This window comes from Anguilla rostrata, chromosome 3 (genome assembly GCF_018555375.3).
Source record: "Anguilla rostrata isolate EN2019 chromosome 3, ASM1855537v3, whole genome shotgun sequence".
Lineage (NCBI taxonomy): Eukaryota > Metazoa > Chordata > Actinopteri > Anguilliformes > Anguillidae > Anguilla > Anguilla rostrata.
This window is the reverse complement of record NC_057935.1, coordinates 68288522-68313924: the sequence shown is the minus strand read 5'-3', so window position 1 is coordinate 68313924 and position 25403 is coordinate 68288522. Positions and strand designations below refer to the sequence as shown.

The 25403-nt window shown below is 43.9% G+C and overlaps 1 protein-coding gene across 6 annotated transcripts in view; it reads right to left on the bottom strand.

The window, feature by feature from the left end:
* The window catches only part of LOC135251761 (nck-associated protein 5-like), a 157926-nt gene that overhangs the window by 110813 nt on the left and 21710 nt on the right, over positions 1-25403 (bottom strand). For all 6 annotated transcript variants that reach the window (XM_064329512.1, XM_064329508.1, XM_064329513.1 and 3 more), the window contains one exon: positions 10256-10333. In XM_064329512.1, coding sequence (XP_064185582.1) covers positions 10256-10333 — 78 coding nt within the window. The remainder of the gene's footprint in view (positions 1-10255; positions 10334-25403) is intronic.

The following is a 25403-nucleotide window of genomic DNA, read 5'->3' as shown; positions in this document are numbered from 1 at the left end:
GGGATGACCGGGGAGAGAAAGGCTGCAGACAGTGTTGTGCAGGGGGCACGAGGACAGAAAGCGAGACTGAGACAAAAAGGGAAGAGGGAGAGAAGGAAGGGAGGGATAAAAAGAGAGATGGGCAGGAGGAGGGAGGTATGGAGTGATGCGGAGGGAGAGAGAAGGACCGGCCGGCCGGAGCAGACCTGTGGGGCTGAGGTCCATCTGCCGCGATCACGCCCGGTTTTCAGCCGAAGCGCTCCGCAGCCTGAGACACACAACTCTGCGTGGGACGGGACGGGACGGGACAGGGGGGGAAGGGGGCCCCCCGTCTATTGTCTCCTCCCAAATAAGGCCACCGTGAAAAGGGGAGCGGCAACCGGAGGGATGAAAGGGGAATTAAAAGGCTCCTGGATACAGCAGCCATCATTAAAAAAAGAAACCAAGCCCCCCCCTCCCCCCCCCCAAAAAAAAAAAAAAAAAACGTACCTAATCACAGTCACTTTGCTCGACATCCACCACAACTAATGTACTAAATGAACAATTACACTAATCAGATTAGCAATCTGTACCGGGGGACGGAGACGAGGTGAAGGGGGTAAATCATTGGCAATTTCGGAATGAAAGAAACTCGGGTTGCCCTGAACCGACAGATGGATGTGGCTGCACTTTTTTTGTCCGTTATTTAACTGAAGATTAAATTTTAATGGCATCCATTCATCCATGTATATGCATCATCTTCCTGTCAATTCTGAACACTGGAGTTTGGAAACTAAGTCAGTTCTTAGATGTAGGATGTTAATGTGGGCCCGGCACTAAAAGTACAGTTTTTTTTTATCTTAAGAGGCATCACTCTGGTGGGTTTTTTGTTACAAATCCATACTCATCACTATAACACCTTGAAGAAAAATCCAATACATTTTCCCCAGTTGCTTTCATGTGACAGTTACTCAGCTCCACGAGTCTAGTCTAGTCTGAGGTTAAAATATTGCCCAGTTTTAATAAATGCAGCTGATTCATAAGCAAATGTTTATTCATGCTGAAACTAATTTCATCTCGAGAGCAGGTGGCCACCAATTAGTTTTTTTGTTCTGCCTCCAAACTGGAAAGATAGATGAAGAGAAAATCGGTCCGTACACCGAGGGAGGCCGGCCTAGAGCAGTGAACATGTGACATAATCAAGAAATATTGAGAAGCTGACTTGCTTTTAATTTGATCAATTATCATTTCCCTACACTGAGCCATGACTGACACATCATTTTCTCCGCTTACCAAGTGACACAGAAATCTAGTTATAATAATAAAGCGCAAATCTTAACTGAACTTGGCTTCTAACTGCAAGTAAACATGTAATCTAATAAGAAAATAACTTAGTGATTGCTTGTTTTGTGGTTATTTTCACAAAAACAAATACATAATTTTAGAAATATGTCCACATTTCATAGCAAACAAAACATACTTTGGCTCCATATACCCTACCTTTGCTTATAGATCCCAGAGTGACAAAGGAACTGATCTCACGATTCCAGATGCACTGTTGCTACTCTGAATGCATCTTGGCTTCAAAAAATTTATAGTGCTTTCCTGAAATATGCCTCACCCTTAAAAATGTCAACCAACCAAATTGAACTGTTTGATGAGCCCAGTAAAAAAAAACTGGCTCTTGGAGAGACACAGCAAGGTCCTTTTACTCAAGTAATTTAGCAAAAGCACAGTGACAGACAATCCAATTGCATGTTGGCATAAAAAATCAAATCAAAAGCTCAGGTTGATGTTTATACAGCATGCTCTCTCTCTCTCTCTCCCTCCACTGACTATTACAATTAATTGCTTATTGGATAGGCTTACACAAAGCAGTTTGCATTGCACGTATATATCTGAAATATTGCCATGCATATTGCATTCACACAGTGGAATATTCACAGAAGACATTTAGGGTGGGTTCGTTGTTCCGGTTTATCCATAGCGCAAGCCGAAGAAGGGAATTTTTGCCTGGAAAACCCCTCTTTTTTTTTGTGGGGCCGGGCCAGACCAGACGGCCCTTACACTACCCGGTGAAAAGGCCGAAATAACCGCAGGAGCGCTCGGGCTGCGGTCGGGTTTGCATTGTCCAGCGCTGGAAACAGAAAGTGTTGGGGTCTGAACCGGCTCGACTCATTAGGACCTGCTTATCACACAGCGGGGGGGGGGTGGAGCAGGTGACAGACCCCTCTGTTTGGAAACAAACGCACACCCCCACGTAGCCTGCTGTGCCGGGACAGTCAGAGAGAGGAGGAGGGGGGACGGGGGGACGGGGGGGACGGGGGGTGGGGACGGGGGGGGGGTGGTGGTTGAGGAGGAGGGGGTAATCACAGCTGACAGACACACACTTCTGGCAGTGCTTTTACAGTCGGGCGGACGAAGGCCGGTACGTCCCTGTGCAGTTTTTTTTTTTTTTTTTTCCCCCTCTAGTCCTTGAATATCTTTTGTGGCCAGAGACTCATTGTTATTCGCGGAGTACGTCAAATTTTTAATGAGATATCAGAGACGAAGCTAGCTTATTCGCCGTCTGGTCTGAACGCCCACGTGGAAAAAACCCACACGCTGAAGAAAGGGGAGGACATTACACGATGCGACACTGTTGTGAACGCGAGTAAGCGGCCAGCATACCTACACTCCTGTGTTTATTCCCCCCCCCCCCCTCACTGTAATGGCCTTAAGGGTGACCTCAGCGTCTGAGCCAGCCGCAGAAGTGGAAGCAACATCCCGTGCATGTGACAGCGGGCTTTGTGCCCTTTTCCACAGAATTCCAGCTAATCTGGCTTTCCCGAGATTTGGGGACAGTAAGGGCACTAGCCCTTGTGACTTGTGGCTCTGCCCGCTAATGCAATTATATAACCCCAGAAGAGCAGTAAGTGTGTGTGTGTGTGTGTGTGTGTGTGTGTGTGTGTGTGTGGTGTGTGTGTGTGTGGTGTGTGTGTGTGTGTGTGTGTGTGGTGTGTGTGTTATACCGCAGTCCTGTCACGTCTCGTTACGGTAGGGTTTTGATGGGGTGTGTCTGAGCGACTGCGCACAGCACCCAGCGAACAGGAGGACTTGCTGCAGGGAGAGGGACTCAGCCCTGGGAACCAAAGGTATCAGGGTATGAAACAAAATCCAAAAAAGCTATTTTTAGTTGTAATATACTATGAACTTTTCAGTCATCCTAAAGATGGTTAAAAGGTATGAGCCACACCTAAAACAACTAAACAACTCCAAGTACCAGTAACACCACAGCCAAACCTAGATTCCTGTAAAAGTAAATATGAGCAAAAAGCAACAGATTCAATCACTGTGACAACTGAAATGTACAGATTCACACCGTTTGTGTGTGTGTGTGTGTGTGCGCGCACACAGCTTTCTTATCGATCCATTAATGTGAAACCTTTAACATATTTCAAAATAGAAAATTTTTACCAAAAACAATCAAAGGCTGTTCTCTCCTTCCCATTCACAATATAGTACCGGGAAACGATACAAGTAATTTAAACATCTTTAAAAACAGGTACTTCTAGAATAGCTCGTAAAACCGATTATATCAATGCCTACACCACGCAGCTCAAACATCAAAAGCACAATAAATCGTTACCCTCCCATGATTTAATAGCGTAATATGGAAATATGGTATGCAATCAACAAATGAGGCTACTGAACTGGAGCCAAGTGGAGCAAACACCAGCAGTTTTTTTTTTTCTCGGTTGCGTAACGTCATAATGGAAAAGCGGACCCATTATCCGCGTTTCCCTGGCGTTATCTAACCGGATGAGAACGTAACATGACCGGCTTTGGAAAAATGTAGTTTCATCTGAAAGAGATGCTCGGAACAGCCACAACGTGCGCTGCGTCTTACTTACCGCAAGCTTGACTGAGCCATCAGGCTTCACTTTTTCCTTTTATCGATGCAACGCAACGTTTTGGGGTTTGTACTTGTGCGTCATGTCTCTCCATTGCGTTACATTGCGTTTATTTGCCAAAGCAACGTACAATAAGGCTGACGTACACAATCTCCCCTGTGGATACACATACTTTAGCACCGATGTAGACGGCTATTCCCTTGCCCGGGGCGCCATTCGACTCAGGACTGCAGGGAGATCTTCCTGACCTTGAGTCCAGGATATTAAGAAACTCACCTCAAACACATCTCAAGGGGTGAAGCAATCATCCAGTCGGCATTGAAGGAGTAGCAAAGGGTACAGGATTCAGGCTAAATGTTCCAGGGGCATCAGTGCACACTGATGAAAAGTTATATTTCTAAGAATGAAGGAGACAATCTACAGCTTTGAGTAAGTATCAAGTTAAAAGCATCATAAATCCATTCTATTAAGTGTCCTCAGCACACAAAAAAAAGTCTGATACATACTAGGCCTGACAACATCGCCATGGTGACAATGAGCCATAAATCAAGGCCGGCTAATGGCTAATCCTCACTCTGGACAGATGCCAGCTACAGCGATTGGACTCAACACTGCCCAATGAACAGGTTCACCACCAAATCAACTCGCCAGTACTGGGCTATTAACAAGTGTGTGAGCAGAAAACATTTCAAAACTGAACAGCATTGCTACAGCATGCATGTCATCATATTCCACAGCTTTGGTTGCAGACAGAACAGTGCAATGCCCAGGTGGTTTTGAAGAGGGATTTGAAGTAATTTTTTTTCCAGCAATGAAGAGTTGGAGGAAGAGACTGAGCACCAGATTGTGACATCAGCGTGCATAAATTCTATTAGGCACAGAACAGTAATAACTGACCATCACAAATAGCAAATGTTGAAGTGAAGGGCAAAGAAGCAAGCAAATGTCAAAAAGAAATACCGTGAAGAAACAAGAAAATTATTTTCAATTTGAAAGATTAATAGGCTTGAAAAGACTCCGTAATAGACACATAAAAACACCCGCAAGTAATCAATTTTCATTTATTTTCAGAAATCCATTTTGTTTTCCATCGATACGTGAATCAACTGCAAGAAAATGCATTATTTGAAGACTAGAAACCTTCCCTTAATGGATATTTTAAAAGCAAAAAAAAAAGAAAAAAAAATCCTTTTAGACATGGTTTTTGAATAAATATTTATTATAACTCATCCAGTAAATAGATTTTTAATCGATGTAATACTCTAAATCCCGCTCTCCCGAGAGGGAAGGCTAAACATACCACTGAGTGTATTAGGTCTCGGCTGAGCTTAGCATTATCAAATTACTGAATTAGAGGCCGGGGCATCTCAGCCCATTAAACTTGTAAAAACACGTGACCCCCATGCAAGCGGACTGCCAGCTCTCCGGCAGCATCTCAGCACTGCAGCATCTCAATGTTATCCCCATCATCGAGAGAGAGGGCAGCAAATTTTCCTAGAGGATTAGGCCTATGCCTTTCATCTCCTGAGACCAGCTTCGGCAGGGAGGCGGATCCGGAGGCCAGGGCCACCCCCCCATTGACGGATCAAAGACCCTCACACTGTCCCAAAAACACGCTCCCGATGACCTCCCTCGGACAAAATGCCGATTTCTATTCAACACTGAGAAAACATTTCCCATTGCACAAACAAACAGGAATACTTGTCTTATGGGCTGGCCTATTATAAGAAAACGAGTTCTACCTGGCAGCGTAGTATAACGGGTAAGGAACTGGTTTTGTAACCTGAAGGTCACAGGTTCGATTCCCAGGTAGAGCACTGCCATTGCACCCTTGAGCAAGGTACTTAACCTGCATCACTTTAGTATATATCCAGCTGTATAAATGGATGTATGCTGTAAATGCCATGTAGAATGTTGTGTGAGTCACTCTGGATAAGAGCATCAGCTAAATGCCTGTAATGTAAGGTAATCTATCTTCTTTCTCCCCTTTTCTGAATTGGAGTGTTTTTCTTAGAGCATTGTTAACCCCACCTACTGTACAAGCAAATTCCATGACTGAGTTATACATAGCCCCCTATTCATCTATCAATCAGGGGCTCAACTATCCCAACCAAGGGCATACGTTTAGTTTAAACTGACATTCAGCTCTCTCAAGATCAGGCAGAAATCACCCTCATACAACACACGCATTAGAACACTCAACAGCAAGCAGCTGCAGAAGTGTAATGTGGACACAACATATACACACACGCACACACACACACACACACACACAACACATACACACACACAAACACAGTACAGACACAGGAAAAGTCAGTCCATATTGTCCCCAGCCCAGTAAGAGGGGGATTATTGACTGCAGTTTTCTAATTTGGAAAGGGTCTATGACCTCTGCCCCAGTCCGTCATGCTCCTCAATGTCCAAAAGCATCCATATGCTCCCACAGACAGCACACCTGCATCTCCATACTGCTAGGCCCAGAATAAGGACAATCTGGCACATATGCAGGCCCAGAACTGGGCACTTATGAGCCAGTGCACCACCCAAATCTGTTGCCATACGCTATTACTGCCAGCTTCTGTTTAACTGTAGAAATGACCCAAAAAAACCATAAATAATTTCAGAAAGCTAAAGCAGCTCGATAGGTCTTATAATACTTTCAAGTAAGCCCACACATGTAAAGGCATGAATTATGAAGGGATATTACTCACCCACTCAATTGTATGACCCATTTACGGCTGACAGTTTAAAGGGAAATTAAATCAATAATATATTTTAATTGAGGCATTGTGGTGTTAAAAATTTCTATGCTGAATGTTACGGCCAAAATACCATTAAATATCTCTGATGAATCATAGTGTGAAGTCATTTTAATCATAAAAAAGACATAGTAGTTTAAACAAAAAAAAAAAAAACATTTGCAAGTCAGTTTCAAAGCATGAAATCCATTAGTGCAGGATAGCGGGGGCAGGAATCGGACCTGAATGCACAATAACAGTGTCCCACCCCAAGAACAGACACCAGAGTCCTAAGCACTATTCCCCACTGACACTGCATGACAGCAAGAGAGGGAGGGAGGGAGTGTGCGTGCATGTGTGTGGGTGTGTGCGCGCGTGTTTGAGGGTGTGCGTGCATGTGTGTGTGGTGAGGTGGGTGGTTGTGAGTGTGTGTGTGTGTGTGTGCGCACATGTGTTTGGGTGTGTGTGTGTGTGTGTGGGTTGTGAGTGGGCGTGTGTGTGTTTCTGTTTGGGTGTGGGTGTGTGTGTGTGTGTGTGTATGTGTGTGTGTGTGTGTGTGGGTTGTAAATGGGTGTGTGTGTGCGTGTGCGCGTTGTGAGTGTGTGTGTGTGTGTGTGGGTGTGTCTGGGTGGGTGGGGGTTCCACAGAGCCCCCCCCCCCCCCCCTTCCTCCACATTTCACAGCAGATGCTGCAGACAGCTGAAGAGAAAGGGCGAGGGCGGGTCTGTGTGCTTAGACCGAGCTCCTATGCATTTTCATGAAGTGATCCGCTCCGTGGCTCGGCTAAAAGAGACCCAACATCTTGATCATGCCACTCTCCTTCTGTGATGCTTTCAATCTGACCCTGGTGGCTTTTATCCCTCGCTCCCGTTGTTATTATTTTTTTTCAGTACACCTGAGGCACTCCACGCCACACTACTGACGTCTCACAAGACGGCAATCATTCACTCGAAAATAGGTCCCAATGTTCAGCTCGTCCACACAAAACATACCATTTTCAATGCAGCTCCACAGTGTACGTCAGGTTGTTTATTACTTGGGTATACACTTTAGGAGCTTTAGCATAGCAGTACAGCGATTCAACATATTTCAAAAGCAACAGCTGTGGGCCATATGACGCACTATACACTGTATATTACAGTGCGGGCTCAGGAGAGAGGCATTATACAACAAGAGCTGCTTCTGTCTCTCAGGGGCAATGCACTTTGCTTGTGTACGGAGATAAAGGAGGTCCTGCTGACGTTAATTAAACCTTGAAAGAAAGGAGGCATTGAGTTGGAAATGAAGTATGGCGCTTAATTATCTGAATTTTGTTCCCTTTCTTCATTGAACTTTATGGATGTTTCTGCTCCAAATTTACATTGCGGATTATTTTGATAACGAATCCCATCTTAGTTGTGATTTCAGAGGTGGGGTGGGGGGGTAGTGAGAAAGTGAGCAAGTCACCTCTCTGTGAAAGGACCCCCCCCATCAGTGCAGCTTAACTGAAGGAACTGAGGTGCCCCCACATGTGCCTGCTTTTTTTTTTAGTTTGTTTTATTCCAGGCTGACAAATGTACGTTTGGATCAATCAGTCACAGTCGGCTCCAGAATAGCGTGACCCCCCCCCCCCCCCCACAGTAGAGAGAGAGTCCGAGGTGAGTCACGGTCACCACGGTGACCTCTGATATGATCTGCAGAGGCATCTGTCCAACTGCAGGCACCGTGGCCCCCCCCCCCCCCTTGTGGTTCAGGTGCACATGCTGTCTGAATTCTGGAGCTTTCTCTGTACCTTCTGTTCAGCAATTCATAAAGATATAATCAATACTATCTCCCCGCCATCTCCATATTATGGGTCATTAGAAAATCCAAATTACACATTGACTTCTGCCCCACGTGCCAAAACTGTTTTTGTTTATCTCTCTCTCTCTCTCACACACACACACACGCACATGAACACTCACACACACACACACACACACGCACAAATTGCTTCATCAAATCGAAAATGCCAGATTCTGAAATGTAATTCCATTTTGTTACCTCACTGGGAAAAAAAAAAAGTGCTTTACAGAAAAAACATTTGAAGCAACACGTTCTTAGTCACTGTGACGGTGCACGCTGCGGTTAGACTGAACCCTTCCCTCGGCGCAAAGTAAACCCGCAGCATGCGCCCAGGTCTTCGCCCCGCTCCGCAGCAGAGATTTACGATGATCGAGAGCAAGTGGGGCTAATGGAAGGTCCCGAGGAGCCGCGCTGGCCCTCGTGATTTATGAAGCATCCAAATGCTAAATGAATTACAATTAAGGCTGGATTTGTTTAAATGACCCAGACGAATCTACTGTGAGCATAAGCCATTATCTAAATGAGCGGCAGACCCCCCTGTTATATTTTTTTTTCCCCCCGCTGCTACGGGAACGCGGGTCCGTTCCTCTGCCAATGTGCCAATACATTAACAACTATTCTCAGAAGCCTTCGGGTCTGACTGTATTTATTGTCCACTTTGTCAGCCGGATGCTCTGTGAAAGAAGCCTTGCTGTGGTTAATGTACAGATAACGATACGTGTCAGCCTGTGTCTTTATTTAGGGAGGCAAGGACAGACCGGGGGGGTCGTACATCCTGTAGTATAACGGCCGCGTGTGGTCACCTACGGAAGAAGGACGATGACTCTCAATCTTGGCATTTTAATGCAGGCGTCGCATTAGTTTGATGAGGGCAAGCATGCGAGGGAAACAATGCGACGTGAGCTCATCTCTCTCATTCGCATGGCGAGGCGCCACAAACGCATGCGCACGCATGCGTGTATCAACACTGAACTGACTGAAAATGTTTGGATGAATGCCTTTGAAAATACGGGTCTTGAAGACATGCAAATGCATGCAATGCAAAAAAAAAAAAAAAGTCTTGGTCACGTTCTTAAACAATTTATCTTAAAATAAGAAGGTTTGATTTTTTTTAATTTTATGTAGCCTTTGAGAACATTTTTCTAGATAATTCCATTTCCCTCCTTTTTCCCCCACACATATCAGCCAACCTAGTAAAAAGAAAGCTATGGCCACGGCAAAGGACCCACGAATGTGTGACACAGTGAGATCAGCAGGCCATCCCTGAGCTACAACACGAGGTCTGACTGAGGAAGGACCTTTTTCTCTGTGAGACGAGGCAAAGTCTCCGGTCACCAGCCTCGGCCACGCCCATTTCTGACCAAGGCCCCGGAGGCCCCCTGCTCACTGAGGGGGAAAATGGACCGTGGACAGGGCAACCCCCGAACTCCATTGAAATGTAAAGCGAGACACAAAAGAGCAAAAGTTTTTTTTTTTTTTTTTTAAATCGTCTTTTTTTCCCCTCCGCTATGTGACACTTTATTTGTCGGGTTAAGCACTGGGCTGCCCTGGGCCCGGGTCACTCTGACCCGCACCCAGATCATCTCTTCTGTCCACTTTGTCTTTGTTTCCATTTAATCTTCCCAGGAACAAATCGATGAGAAGCCCCCCCACCCCACCCCAGCCACATAAAGGCTGCCTTTACACATTATGCCCTTCATTTTTGAGCCTTTCCACCGAGCTCCGCAAATACGTGCTTCAAGATATGACCGGGCCTGGTTTACCTCCATTGAAAAGTGGCAGTTAATGCAGCCAACCACCCAACAAGGTCAAACATTTCTTCACAGTTTCATTTTCCACTTGCCTTCTCACATGAAGCTGTTCCTCCTCCAGCTGTTTGAGCAGCTCCTCAACGCACTTGTTAGAATCCATGTATTCCTGTCAAGAAAAGACCAGTGTGCCGGAATTAGTGCCAACAAAGAATAATTACTATATTTAATACAAAATGAACCCACATGTGTGCATTTTTAGAAGGCCCTGGAGCAGTGGTTCAACCAGTCAACAATGCACTTTTAATTCACTTTGTCCTTAATTAAATATTTATGCCATATGTCATGTTTAAACCCAGTGTTTTCTGACACTGAAGCCATAGAGTTGCTAAGTGAAACTTTTTTACTTCCATTAAAGTTAGCTGACCCTTTTAAGAGCTGGTTTCCTAGAATGTTAAGTCAGTGGTCTGGAACTCCACTGCTTTAAATTACCAGTGATCGTTACATCAGCATTAGAATGTTGAGTTAAGACCATTCTAATCACACATTTGTGACCTCACACCTAAAAAAAAGGTTTCAATTAATAAGCCTGTTGCTGCTGCATTTAATCTCAGCCCCAGCGCCAGCTAAAATTTGCAGTGAGGCTCCCTGCTTTTCCGCAGAAGATTTACGATGACCGACCGCAGATGTAGCCAACGCAGGTCTAGCACTTCCCCGTGATTTACACAGCATCCCACTGCTAAATTCATTACAATTAAGGCTTGATTTGTCCAAACGGCCCAGTGGGTCAAGGTTGTTTGACTAATAATTCACAGACTTGGAGACAAAAAGAAAAAAAAAAAAGGCGTAGTTTTATCTGTAGGAACAGGGTTGGTTGCCTTGTTAGCCTTGCAAAAGAATGAGCACAGGTTTAAAAATAACACAATTAGTCACCATAAAAATCCTTATGATTTGCATTTTCTCATTGATTTCAGTGTGGATCCTTCATTGACGTGTTCTGTCCAGAAACTAAGATTAAATGATTTGCGATGTTTCCGTTCGGATGGTTGGAACCAAGTCCAATACAATCAGACTCAATTTCAAGCCAGCAGTTCAAAGTCAAGGGAGAACTCAGCTTCCTGCTTCCAGAATCTCCTGCTGTTCCGCTGCTTCGAGAGCCCAGAGAGGGGTTGCCGAGAATATTACAAAAGCTGATGTTCAGCATATTTCCATTGTTTTGTGCTTAATGATCTGCTCTTTACAGACATGCCTCGACAGACAGCTCACTGGAGACAGCATGTAGGCTATTCAAAGCAGCTGTCAGTACAATGCTAGAAAACAGTATATGCATAGACAATGGACCATATAAAATAATAAATCGGTTTTGTTTACGCTGAATATAGTTCCATAATTCATTCCATTTTTTTCCCCAAATGCAAGTGATGTATCTTTTGTTTAAACCACATTTCAACATGACAGACTCTTGTCATAGCTCTTCAATTTATGATTTTTCTTATATAATTTTTCTTATAAAAATAATATGAATTTCAGGGAAAAAAAACACAGCATAGTAATTCCTATAGGCATCAATTTGAGAACAAGAGCTCTGAATCCACACATAGTATGTGAGCAAGTCACACAAAGACATTTCAGGATCATACTTAATTTAAGAGTAAGATTAAGTGAGCAAACTCTGTAACCAGAAGAAAATATAACTGATATTGCATCTAATTAACTTGCTGATTGCATGTCAAGAACAAATTTCAGTGCACACACCTGGAATATGTAGGCTAACTTTCTATGGCGTATATGCATCACCACTTTCAGCAGTAGAAAAGGTAAACCTGGTTGCAAAGTGCACCACACCACCGTCCCTCTCTTTCCCCGTCTCAATCCTCTCTCACCACCTCTCGGGGCGACATAGCTCAGTCGGAGGGTTGCCGGTTCAAACCCCGCCCTGGGCATGTCGAAGTGTCCTTGAGCAAGACACCTAACCCCTAAATGCTCTGGCGAATGAGAGGCATCAATTGTAAAGTGCTTTGGATAAAAGCGCTATATAAATGCAGTCCATTTACCTCTCTCTGATGCCAGCACTTACAGAGACTGTCCCCGACTCACTCTTCCTCCGCATCACGGGGGATTATATCTGAGCGTCGGTACTGGAGCTATTAGCCCTTTAGCCCTCGGTTCAACGGAGACCCAGCCCTGGAAAAAAGGTGCCAGGGCACCATAGGAACACAGTGAGCGGCCCCAGCAGTCCTGTGGAGATGCCAGGCAAGGTCACACCGCGTGAAGGTCAGGGGGCACGCAGAGCCGCCCAAAACCTGGGTTACTGTACGGAATAACGTTCGGCATGTCACCCACGAAAACAAAAAAAACAAGCCTCGTTCTCATGTCTAAAAGCGGGGAGATGGCTCGATTCTGCCCTTCCACATCAGTTAGAAATCAGCTTAAATTTGCGGTTACCCTTTCCCATTCGTAGTACTAAAAACCTGACTGTAGGGATGTACGCATTAAAGGAACTGTTTTCCATGCATTAAACAACACTCCCTTTAGGCTGATGTAAACACCTTCGGTATAAAATAAAATATGATATCAGTACATGACGCAATGCACCAACTGAAGAACTGCAATATGTACTGTAGGCTGTGTGTCTTTTGAAAGTTCGAGTTGATGGCTGTTCCAAACAATCGTGCCACTGTCCTCGCACAAAATTTTCAGTACGAGTACCCAAAACGCCATCTGAGGATTGGAGGGAGGTCACGGTCTCCAGTGGAGAGGAGAGTCTAATCCACACACTTAATGACCATTAAGGCCGAGCAGAGTTGCCAAAACTTCACACGCCGCGCATGAGACCCACTGTGATCAATACGTCAAATCGTGACAAAAGAGGGGACATGCTTCATTAATTTTGACAGAGGGGGAACTTAAACGTAAAAAACTTGGTGTAAGACCAAGTTTCTGTCTTTCTCGCCGAGTCCCTTCGGTGCGGGTCAGCAAACAAAGGAAATACAGTAAGCAGAACACAGGCTGAGAAACCGCTCTGCAGTGCCAGAATCAATGGACCCGTCGAGCCGAAATAAATGTGCGCTTTACTGTAAGTGCTGGGCCTCTGCAAACTGGCTTTGACGTTGTAACAAGATGCCAGGTCGTTTCAGTTCAACTACATGCAAAATAAACAGAGATTATTATTATTATTAGTATTAGTATTACGTAAACTGTAAGTACACTTATCCAGGATTATCCATTATAGCTTACTCTCTCATACAATCCATTTAGATTTTTATGTGTTGAACATTTGCAGAATTAACTCAAGGCTACAATGACAGCGTCTCACTCAGGACACGAACCTGCGATTTGACTGGATGTTCAGTTTCCTCATTATAACACCGTGTTTATAATTTCACAGAATTTCCGTGAACTGATTATGAGTAGATGGGGTAGCTTTGTGTGCACTTGTGTCTGTGTGGGCTGTTTGAGTTGGTGTGTGTGCATGTGTATGTGTCTGTGTCTGTGAGTGTGTGTTTGTGTCTGTGCAAGTATGTGTGTGTGTGTCTCCATGTGTATGTGAGTGTGTCTGTGTCCATGTGTGTGTGTCTCTGTGGGTATTTGTTTCTGTGTGTGTGTGTGTGCGTGTGCGCATGTGCGTGAGTCTGTTTCTGTGTGTGTGTCTGTGTCCGTGTGTCTCTGTGGGTATTTGTGTCTGTGTGTCTGTGTGTGTGTGTGTGCGCGCATGTGCGTGAGTCTATTTGTGTGTGTGTCTGTGTCCGTGTGTCTCTGTGGGTATTTGTGTCTGTGTGTGTGTGTGTGTGTGTGTGTGTGTGTGTGTGTGCACGTACATATGGGCAATTACCAAATGCTTTCAGACATGTTTACCCAATACTTGAGCAAGGTTGAGAGGACAAACATGCATCCATTCCACTATCAGCCACAGCACCGGTGCACGCTCGCAGTGTGGACTCCGGGTTTTTATTAAATTTTAAAATGGGCTGCCATCCCGTTGCTGCAGTCCCCGCAGTGAGGGGCAGAAATGACACCCCCTCCCCCGCCCCCAACCCCCTAGACGCCCCCTGAACACATATACAGTACAATACCCACAGGCAGACGCACTCGCCTGCACATAAATGTCTAATTCGGGAATCAAATTCATGGCCAGAAAAGGAAATAATAAAAGATGTTTTATTTGCGCATATTTCTCTAACCATAATCATCCTCCCATGCATATTAATGCTATCCAAGAGATACATCATGTCCTGTTTTCTCAAATGGGTGTGGAAAATGAGGTTTGGAGTTAATCATCAGTGCTTTATGTTGCAAAGATCATTTTATTTTATTATAGGCTGTAATTATATATATATATATATTTTTTTTTTTTTTAAGTTTATGGAAAAAGGAACAAGCACAAACAAAACTGCTGATCTTTACCAGGGTGAAATAAAAGGGATTTCTACATCCAATCAAAAAATTCCCCCATACTTAAGCCCCTTGTTTCTCTTTCAATGGAATTGAACAAAAACCGAACCAGTAAAATGGCTGTCAGGATTAGTCTGGTCTACAAAGGGAGGTGTGGGGGAGGGGAGGAGCAAGACCTCTGACTAACAATTAATATGATGGGAAGTACTTGCAAAAAAAAAACAAGTTGTTCAACATTTCCAGCTCGTTTAGCCACTGATTGCTCACTAGCAGTACAACTAATGCCAGCCTAACTCAAACTATAGTTGAACTTGCTTTTATTGAAATGGTTTATCTGCAGGGATAAACAGGTGTAGGGCACAGGTCATGGTTGGGGTTGCAATTCCAAAAAAATAAACCAACCGCATTTGCGTTACGGCTCTTCTCTCACAATGGCAACATCAGACTTGGGAGGCAGGTCAGCTGCCGATGCCCCTTTGAATTCTGGGATTGAGGAGACACAGACAAGGTCACGACCTCTTCACCCCCCAAAGACTGCTCGTCTGTGCGCCAGGCTGAACTTGATGCCCTGACAGAGACGGGAGAGAAGGACAAAGCCAACCCGTCCAAAATACTTAACTAAAGGAGGAGTGTGAATAAAAGGATTTCCAAACAGAAAGCTGCTTTCCCCAGGAGGGACAGAGCAATCACTAGTCACCCAAAGGGAATGCCAGTCCTTCCTCTCCAGAAGCTGCAAAGGCATTTTGGAAAATTCATTTACATAGTGAGGTCATATGTTAAGAACGGAGGACTGTTGATGGAAGATGCCATTCTGTAGTCAGGTCTCCACCTATTCATCTACCTATACCAGCAGGTATTCATCTACCTATACATGTATGGGTTTTTGTGTTTCTGTTTCTGTACGTGTCTTGGTATGTGCTTGCAGTTTTTCCAATGTATTACCTACTCCAACATAGACCTCAATGGATTACAACCAACACAACGCTGGTCAGAAGGCCGTGTCTCAATCTCGCAGTTTGCGCACGTGCGCCTGACTTCAGTCAGATCGATCGGCTTTATGTCCGGGTTTAGCCTACACAACACAGGTCAACGTCTTTCCCAAATCCTCACAACCTCCAGTGGACCCCATCCACACCCCGCATCTGTCCCCCGCGTCTTACCCCTACAACAAACCCTCCCTTGTTTCCTGGATAGATTTATTCTTGCATCTTAAGGGGGGGACGGGGGACGGGGGACGGGACGGATATTTCCCATAATGAGGTGGGAGTTACTATGGCGATTGTGTGTGATTTGTCAGTGGGGGAGTCCTTTGTGCCAGCATGATCTGGCAAAGGCCCAACACCATTAGCCTGCATGAGTCCATAACTCCTGCCAAAAACCCAGGATGCTTCTGAATAACAGAGGAACACGGACTTAAATTAGCCCTCGCTATCGAAAATGTATTTACTGTATGTCACTGCAACACTGCAGGCAACATGCCAGCAAGTCAAAACATAGCCCATACCTACAAATTCAGAAATAAGTCATGTATTATTTCTTATCTAAAAAAAAAAAATTATTTATGCCTTGAAATTATCGCAGAAACCTCTGACAGAAAGTATTTCATAAAACAATTAAGAATTTGTATGTGGCCATCTGGTTTTAACATTACACAGTGTGGTACAGTACTAGATGGGAAAAATTATTAATTTCAAAAGATACAGCAAAAATGCATTGGCCTACCCCAGACATGCCCTTCCTGACATTCAAAATACTTATCCAAAACATTCACATAATCTACATTCCAGGTATAAAAAATCTAGCACCCAAGTTTGTGGATCTATGATACCTGCAATAAGTTAAGAAGTGTAAAGCAATGCCAAAAAATGGAAAAGATCATTTAGTTCTACCAAGAAATACGTTTGTAAGTACACATAATGTGTGTGAATGTTCTCTCAATCCTTTATCCTCTATCCTTTATCCTCAGGGAACAGCACTGGACATCGTCCCTGTAATGAGAGCTCTAAGGAATAGTTCTCGACGATCTGTTTTCTTTTCCCTAAACTCAGTTTAAATGTGTAAAGCACGCACAAAATGTTGCTGCGTTTCCAATTTTTTCCAATAGCATTCCTAAGATTGAGTAAATCCGGACTAACTGTCATACTGAAAGCAATGCGGTCAGTTTTTTTTTCCTGGAATGGGTCCCAGTATGATGCAAACTGGGACCACCATTGTGATCATTCAGACAATCTACTCAGGCTGAGATTCAGCCTTAAACTCAAATGGCCTCTGCATCTGTATACACTGGGCATTCATCCCAGAGTAAAAACAGAAGCAAATTTGCTCACTGTGTAATAAAAAAAAAAGTAAAACAAACACATATGAATCACACATTTTGACTCAAGGATTGGACTCAATGAGTCCACTGTGGACTTGTACTTCTTTCATCGAATGCATTTGTAAAGAGGGAAATTAGGGAAATTAGAAATCTGCAGCTAAAAAAGCAAGGGTGCCAAAAAAAGCATTTTAGTGTTGACCTTCCTTACCACTGGTTCCTGTATTTCCAATCTAAAACCAGGAGTTTGAGACTGAGGAAAATTTTAGATTCAGGCTTTACAGGTTTCTGGGGGCCAGCTGTGAGTGCACAATGATCAACGGGGGGGTTGGATCAGGTGCGTTTACACCAGGTGAGATGATTTAAAAAACCCGCAGGGGAAAAAAAAAAAAAAACAGAAGAACGGAAATACCAAAACCCAGAACAACGACCTGCTCAAAAACTGAAAGGAAGTCACAGATGGCAAGTGAAAGAGGAAGAGAGAGCAGACTAGAGGGAACGAAAGAAGCTTCTGGAGGTTTTCAGGAGAGTCTGGAGAGAGCAGACAGAACCCCCATTCCGTCTGAAGAGTTCCAGACTCCGCATGAGCTGAAGTGCTGACGGGCTGGAACCTCACCTAACGCACATCACGAGGTGCCAGATAAGAACACATTCACATCCAGAACACATTACAGAACATATATTATTAACTGCAAACTGATTAAACTGGCACCGCATGATCGCACGAGGAGTTGGTTCCTAAACCTGGAGAAGAGTCGACGGAACCGTCTGCAGAGTTCCGGACTCACCTAACACTAGTCATGAGGTGCCAGATAAGAACACATTCATATCCAGAACACATTACAGAACATATATTATTAACTGCAAACTGATTAAACTGGCACCGCATGATCGCACGAGGAGTTGGTTCCTAACCTGGAGAAGAAGAGTCGACAGAACTGTCTGCAGAGTTCCGGACGCCGTGTGAGCTAAAGTGCTGATGGGGAAAAATGGATACTCACCTAACGCTAGTCATGAGGTGCCAGATAAGAACACGTTCATATCCAGAGTTGTAAACTGATCAACTGGCAACCTCGTGACCGCATGAGGTGAAGTTCCTACCCTGGAGATGGTCGACAGAACCCCATTCCGCCTGCAGGGTTCCGCACTCCACGTGAGCTAAAATACTGATGGGCAGGATGGTCATTCACCTACGGTAACGCAGTCAGGTGGTGTCAATGTCTGTACCTTTACAAAATCTGGGGAATCATCCACTTCAGAGATATTGTGCTGGGAGTACAGTATATGTAGTGAGTTTAAGCACAAGGACGGGACTTTAGCTACAGTACATTTGCTGTTTTTTAATTCTCTTTTCGCTGAGCTCTAAAAGTGAATATGCACAACTGCACTATGTCAAAAGGACAGAATTAGTGCTAGATTCAGGTACAGTATATCAGTTTTTGCATTGGACTGAATGATTCTGTTTGTGTGCATATAGATCATGTTGGAACTATGTTTTCACTGGGGGGGTGGGGTGGAGAGGAGGGGTTGGCAAGGCATGCATTTCCCCCACCCAAGCCCGCACTCCCCACCAGTCAAATAAAGTTAAAGTGAAGTGTTTTACTATAGCCATGCCATGCCAGACGACAGTAAAACACATCGCTGTCTGACCAAACTCTATGATTCTAGGCGATAATTCTGACAATCCACTCAAGCTGAAATTCAGCCTTAACTCAAATGACCTCTATGTCTGCATATAGTTCCGGATGAAAGTAGAGAACACATGGCATGTCTTTTTTTTTTTTTTTTTTTTTTGGAAATGGTTCTCCAGAATTTCTCCATGTATTTGTCTTTGCTTAGGGTTTATTCGTTTTTCAGCGTTTAACCTGACATATTGATTCAACGCTCTCTCCCTCTCCCTCTCCCTCTCCCCCTCCCTCTCTCTCTCTCTCTCTCCCTCTCCCTCCCTCTCTCTCTCTCTCTCTCTCTCTCTCTCCCCCCTCTCTCTCTCTCTCTCTCTCCCTCCCTCCCTCCCTCTCCCTCCCTCTCCCTCCCTCTCCCTCCCTCTCCCTCCCTCTCTCTCTCCCTCTCCCTCACTCTCCCTCTCTACCTCCCTCCCTCCCTCCCTCGACTCACATGCTCTGCAGATGTGGAGGCAGAGGAGTGTGCCTCAGGACAGACTGAGGTCAGGGGTCAAAGTCACTGCAGCTGCTCAGAGGTGCTCCGTCACAAAGGCCCGGGACCCAAGCGAGGCCTGAGTAAAGGACACAGGTGGGTGGATCGCAGGTGACGGGACGCCGTTTGCGCGTCTCTCCTGTCCAGGCATGTGCAGACACCAGCGCATGCAGACGCACACCACCGCTGCACCATTTTACTTTGAGTGCATGCCCCCCCCCCAAAAAAAAAGTCTGTCCACTGTCCTGTTCCTGCCATTTCTCTCCACCCATCAGTGAGGGCAAAACCGACCTGAACTGTGGTGAAGGAAAGTTTCAGCCAACTTTTCAGCCAAGATGTACAAAAATTACATGTGTGTGTAAAGGCCTGTCTAAATGCTGAGCTTTTGTCAATGGGAACCCTTTTTCTTCTTCTTCTTTTAAAGCAACACACACTCATTTACGATTTGAAAATTCACATCACTGGGGTGTCTAAACCAGGTCTGAAGTGTTTATTGTGTGTGACGAGAAAAGCCAGATGTCTGAAAACAGACTCCAAGCTCTCTTTCTGATGCCAAATGAGATGGAATCAATTCATATGCACATGACGCCAGCTTTGGAACACAACACAGACCGGCTTTCCATCACACTGAAAACATTACACATCATACCAAACGAATAATGCAGCCGAACAAGCCAAAGTGTTCCTTTTATTATTAAGATGCTAGTTATGGAAACATGCTCATGAAAAATGCATTAAAATAAATCTAAATGCATGCTCTTTAAGTGAACAATGAAATAGCTGAAGTGAGTTAGAATTATTCATTAAGCAATCACGCAGAACACAAACACACACAATTCCATTTCACTTGCATGAAAACAACGCTTCTACCCTTTCTAAATGCGAACTGCAAGAATGGACCATTAATGTCTTATTTTTTATTATAAGAGATAAAATATTAGTGCTTTCCCCCCTCCTAAGAAGGCCATTTGCACTTTATGATTTGATTCCAATAAGCAGCTGATTCTAACTCAGTGTGTCGTTACTGGTGGGGCCTCTGTAGTGGTCTGTACATATCCGCATGAAAGATTTAATCATCAGCGGTGATTGATTATTTTGTCGATGGACACAGCCGTGTTTACGGCACTTTCAGTGCATTGCCTTCGATCCGCGGTGAGGATAAATGGTAAAAAATTAAAACACACTGTGACACCTTTGTGGCAAGGGAATTCAATCTCTGTTTGCAGCGTCTGCATGTTTTTTTTTTTATTGCAGTAAGGGTATTTTGTATTTTCAATGTAATCAACTGTCTTCTGCTAGTATAATATACAGTATAAAATATATTTATTTTCTTTTACATGTATTAAAAAAAATGTAAAACCCATGTGGTCAGAATTGTTTCACAGAAGGTCAGATACTGTATGAACATGAGTACGTCACTGTATGTGATTGAAGTGAAGTCCCTGTTATACATTAAACAAAAACACTTTAACTATCAACTCCAAGGTATTCAAAGCAATGAATTGTGATGTATTTTCTTGTTAGTAATTAGACCCCCCCCCCCCCCACACACACAATTTTATTTAATTGCAATTACTTTTTTCCAACTAATTTTCTTCCATAACATTTTGAAGTTTGACAAATTGTGGCTTCTAAGGAATGTATAGTTTTAGCCACCATGAATTTACACGCCTTCCAGATGTTCTGTATTGCATATTTGCCATCATCTCAGGCTGTGATGAAAAGCCAGATGTGGAGATATCAACAGGGCTCTAGAAAAATGGCCTCATCTTGCACAGAAAACCTAATGTTTTTGAGGTAACTTTTACTGTAAGCTAATATGAGAAAATCTGGTTTGAGATATAAAGTTATAAACCTACAATAGAGGATGAAATAATTCGTCATTTGGAGAAAACTGTTCAGTTTTAAGTCAAGATTAGACCCTTTTACAATCACAGTTTATATGGATAATATGCATTCATAACTTAAGCAATTAATAGGCCAATGAGTATCTCATTGTCCTTTTGTCCTTTTCTAAGAACATTTCTCCAGTTAATTGTTTTTCAGCTCAAACAGTGAAAGTGATGACACTGTGTGATACTTCAAACCAAGCACACTTCCTGTATTTTGCCCCTGCAGTTTTCTTTGAAAAAAATATCATTAGAATTGAGCCAGATCCCTATGGTATTCCAAATATGACTGAATTATTATTATGATGAATTATTTAACATTTTTTTTTAGACGTCTTACATCCGAACTAAACATCACACTCAAACAGCATTTTTCAAGATGTGATATGCATTTAAATGACAACGCTAAATAATGCATATTCTGACCAAAAATTAAATATTTAAAATGAAAAAATAAATGTTTGCTGCTTACAGAGTATCAAACATTTAATATGTTTGAAATGCAAGTACTCCATAAATTGCTTGGACACATTAGCATAACGCATTTAGCAATGGTTTAAAAAATGTAAGAGGCTGAGCTCTGGAGGCCTCGCTGATGCCCTACGTGAGATAGCAATGAGAATCACTGTGTGATAAACGCAGCGTGTGGAAGCTGTCCAGCCTGTTAAATTTCAGTGAAATTTGGGGTTGCGTTGGTCGTGAGCAGTAGTTTCCCCCCGTGTCACACACGTGTATTTCCAGAAACGTCTACACACTCCCGGGCCACTTCCACGATCCAGTGAGGCTAAGGGTTTTAACTTCGCTAGTTATTCATATTTTCTTTGTAACATTCATAATTTGGACACATCAAATTCGCACATTTCGTATGCAGATTTTGCCCCGCGACAGAACGCCGAAAGACTCCCCCCCTCAGGGTCACTCACGGACATGCCCAAAAGCAGCCATCAGAGTCCTGTCCATCGCCAGGTTACGTCGAGCTTGACCACAAAACCTCCCACATAAAATCTCAGTGCACCCCGCCAGGCCGGATCAGAATATGCAGCAGTTTCTGGACGAGAACGGGTTCCCTGGTGTCCAGCGTGCCGTCGGCTCACTGACGCACGGCCTGGCTGTCACTCAGTCGCGCCCGCTGCGTGAACATCAGGGGAATCTTTCCTGAGCTGAGGTGTCCTGTGGACAACGTCGAGGTGTATTATTCATTTTATTCTGCCCATCTGGATATTTGTTTTACTCCCTTTTGTTTTTGTACAATATCGTTACTTGTTTTGGTGTTACTTGCTAACGGATAATTTGCTGTTTGCTAGGTTTTCATGTTGTTTTCTCATATACATGTTTTTACTTTTTTGCTTGAATAGTGCTCTATAAATAAAGCAATTATTATTATTATTATTATTATTATTATTAAATGCAGAGATGGCATATTCAACATGTGCTCGCCAGTTATTCTGGTTCTGCCCATAACTCCTCCATTCTGCCCAACAGAGACCTAATTACAGCTATGCTGAACGACGGCCATCAAACTCGGTGGGTGTTGGGTGCCACAGTAACTGCACATTAAAACGCTTAGACACATACACCGTACCCACAGCTCTATGACAGCACCTTTCCAGTGTCACCCGTCAGTGGAACCTCGTGTTAAAAAAACACTCTTGACGTGTTTCGGACAGCCATGCACAGCACCGTCCAAACAAAATGTAGAACTGGATTATGCTGGTAGCAAACAACATTGATACTGTCCCACAATCACAGGAGAAAAGGTGCTGGGGTGGATTCACAAACGCAATCTTAAAGGCAGTGAATCAGGCATCTTGATTGGAGAGTCAGGGCCACACTTCACAATATATTATTCCATATATTGCACAGAATATGCAATATATGTGAAAGCAAATTTACAATATTTTCATTTTCATTTATTAATGTTTTTTATATTTTTTGGGAAGGCACAAACTCCTGATTAGTTCCGGCCTTCACGGTTGCGTTGCGGTTTCCAACCACAGCAGCTGTCACACGGTTTCCCACAAAATATGATCTTCATAATGAAATCAGCAACCTCAAATCAATGCTGAAGGCCAGCGATGAAAGCCTCGCGCTCTCGACGCTCTGAATACACATCTGTCACGGGCGCGCACGGGACGTGATTTATGAAACCGGTTTATTGCACTCGACCACTTATGCGCGAATAAGTCACGGCGCCCTAAAAGCAGTGCACCCTGGGAAATGGAAAACAGCCAGCTTTCGTCATTGTTCCCCATTCACGCTGTCAATACCCAGACCACTGTGATGACATGAACTCGGCTCAGAATTGATCCCCAATACCCCGGAGCGGCCCTGCCAGTCGTCCTCCTCCCAACCCTCCACTGTAATGAAAGCTCATCCTGGGAGGGTGTATTTTCTGCAAACATTGGTAAAAACTACTTATTAATAGTTTACATATCTATGGCTACCTTTGGATATTTACCCAAGGTAACCTACAGCATTGTGATTACAGATTACAAATCTGACGCCTTTACTCGTGCAATACACTGCACCCCAAAACACACAGAAAACCATTTGGCTGCAGTGATTTGACTATTTTATTTGTCAGAAATGTTGGAATTAACCTTTTCAGAAAATGACATTGCTGTAAAAGAGCAGTAACAAAACCAAATGGCAAGTGTATAGCCAGCAACAGAGCATCTCAAGTACGGGTTACTCAATCCCAATCTGGAAGAGCATTCCTCATTGGCTTTCCAATCTGGAAGAGCATTCCTCATTGGCTTTCCAATCTGGAAGAGCATTCCTCATTGGCTTTCGATACTTCGGCCTACTGCAGGACCACAGCAACAAATTAGCCTTGGTCCCAAGTGCCTAATTAAAGGCACTAAAACGAAACAACTGTCAACTGGAGCTGAGCAATGCCTCGCTCTAAAAAGAAGAATTTAAACTTCAGTCATCTTACCACCGGGTCAAGATCAGTTACACTAAAGTCTCAGTCTCGACTGTTTTGCCCCCCCGAGAAAACCGTTATAATGCCGTACACTACAGGTCATTTTCATGAAATGCTTAACAAGACAAGAAATCACATTATCATAACTGACCAATTGCACATAGAGCAGGTGAAACAGCCTCAAAGTAGACTGAAACAAGGAAGACACGCATTTCGTTCCCGTGTTAAAAGGAACAGGGGTCCCATTTTTTTCCCCCTTCAAGGGCTGAAGAACAGTGGAGTAATGGGTGTGCGGCAGTGTAGTATAAGCATTACTGTTCAATGGTGTAGAATCTGCCCGACAACACTGGTCCTATAACAGTATCCACCTTTTGCAAAAAAAGGGCAAAAGCATACAAACAAGCCTTTAGGCTGTTTTCAGGACGCATCCGTGCTCTTACCAGCAATGGAAAGCTCAACTGTTAGAAAGTCATTTCAGCTTTGACAAACAGGACGGGGACTCCTGTGCATGAGGGAGCAGGTTGGTGACCTCCAGCTCATCATCTGACCAGATCTGCCCCCGGGGGTGCCCGGCCCAGAATTCCCTCCCCTTTGGTCTGCTGCTGCCCAGCTGCTTGGGGCATACGAGAGCTAGCGCACAGAGCATGTTAGCCTGATGACCACCGCCGCCTGAACCCGAATGGTAATCATTGACCGCCACGATCAAATACAAAGCCTATCACTGACCACTGACATCAGGAACAATGGTTAAGGGGTCAAAAGGCTGCCCGCCCCTAACATATAATTCAAGCAGTTGACGACTGCAGGGGCCTATTGATGTTTTGGGGGGGGGGGTGCTCATCGCATTTATGTCAACTGTGAAGAGTTTCAAAAAATCACTGAGAGCCATAAGCCTATCACTTTTAATGTGATTTATCTACTGATGAATAATGAATAAGTTACACATTACCCGTTTATAAAAAAATAAAAAAAAGGCCCTTTTCTAAATGCGGTTTAACACTGTAACTCAGCAGTGTCGATGGAGAACAGAACAAAAGCCTCAGCCCTGGATATATCATGGAGACTAAAAGGACGCAAAATGGTAGTCCAAAAAACAACGTGATTTAAGATTTCCTCTGCAGGGGTGGAAAGTCCAGGGGTCAGAAAGTAATAGTCCTGCCATGTGTTTCATCCATCCACATGAACTCAGCCAGCCCAATTTCACCAATTAGTTCTACCTCCTGGCAGAAGAATTGTGCCAATTAGAAAATCTAGCTGATTGGAACGAAATACAGGGGAGGACTTTTACTTTCTGACCCTGGATTATTCACCTCTGTTCCTGTATGATGAAATAAGGGGGTATATCATACAGAGCCTGTTGGAAACAAATCCTCTCAGATCATTTGGTATAGGCAATTTGCTGGAATAACAGTTGGAACAAGCATATTTCATCATCATTTTCTGTGTTAACGATTCTTCGATTTCAGCTGACAGTTCCTCAATCCATCCTGCTCACACGTACTTCATTTCCCACAATTCCATGCCTCAGTACGTGCATATTACATACAGCATTCAAAGAAGAGGC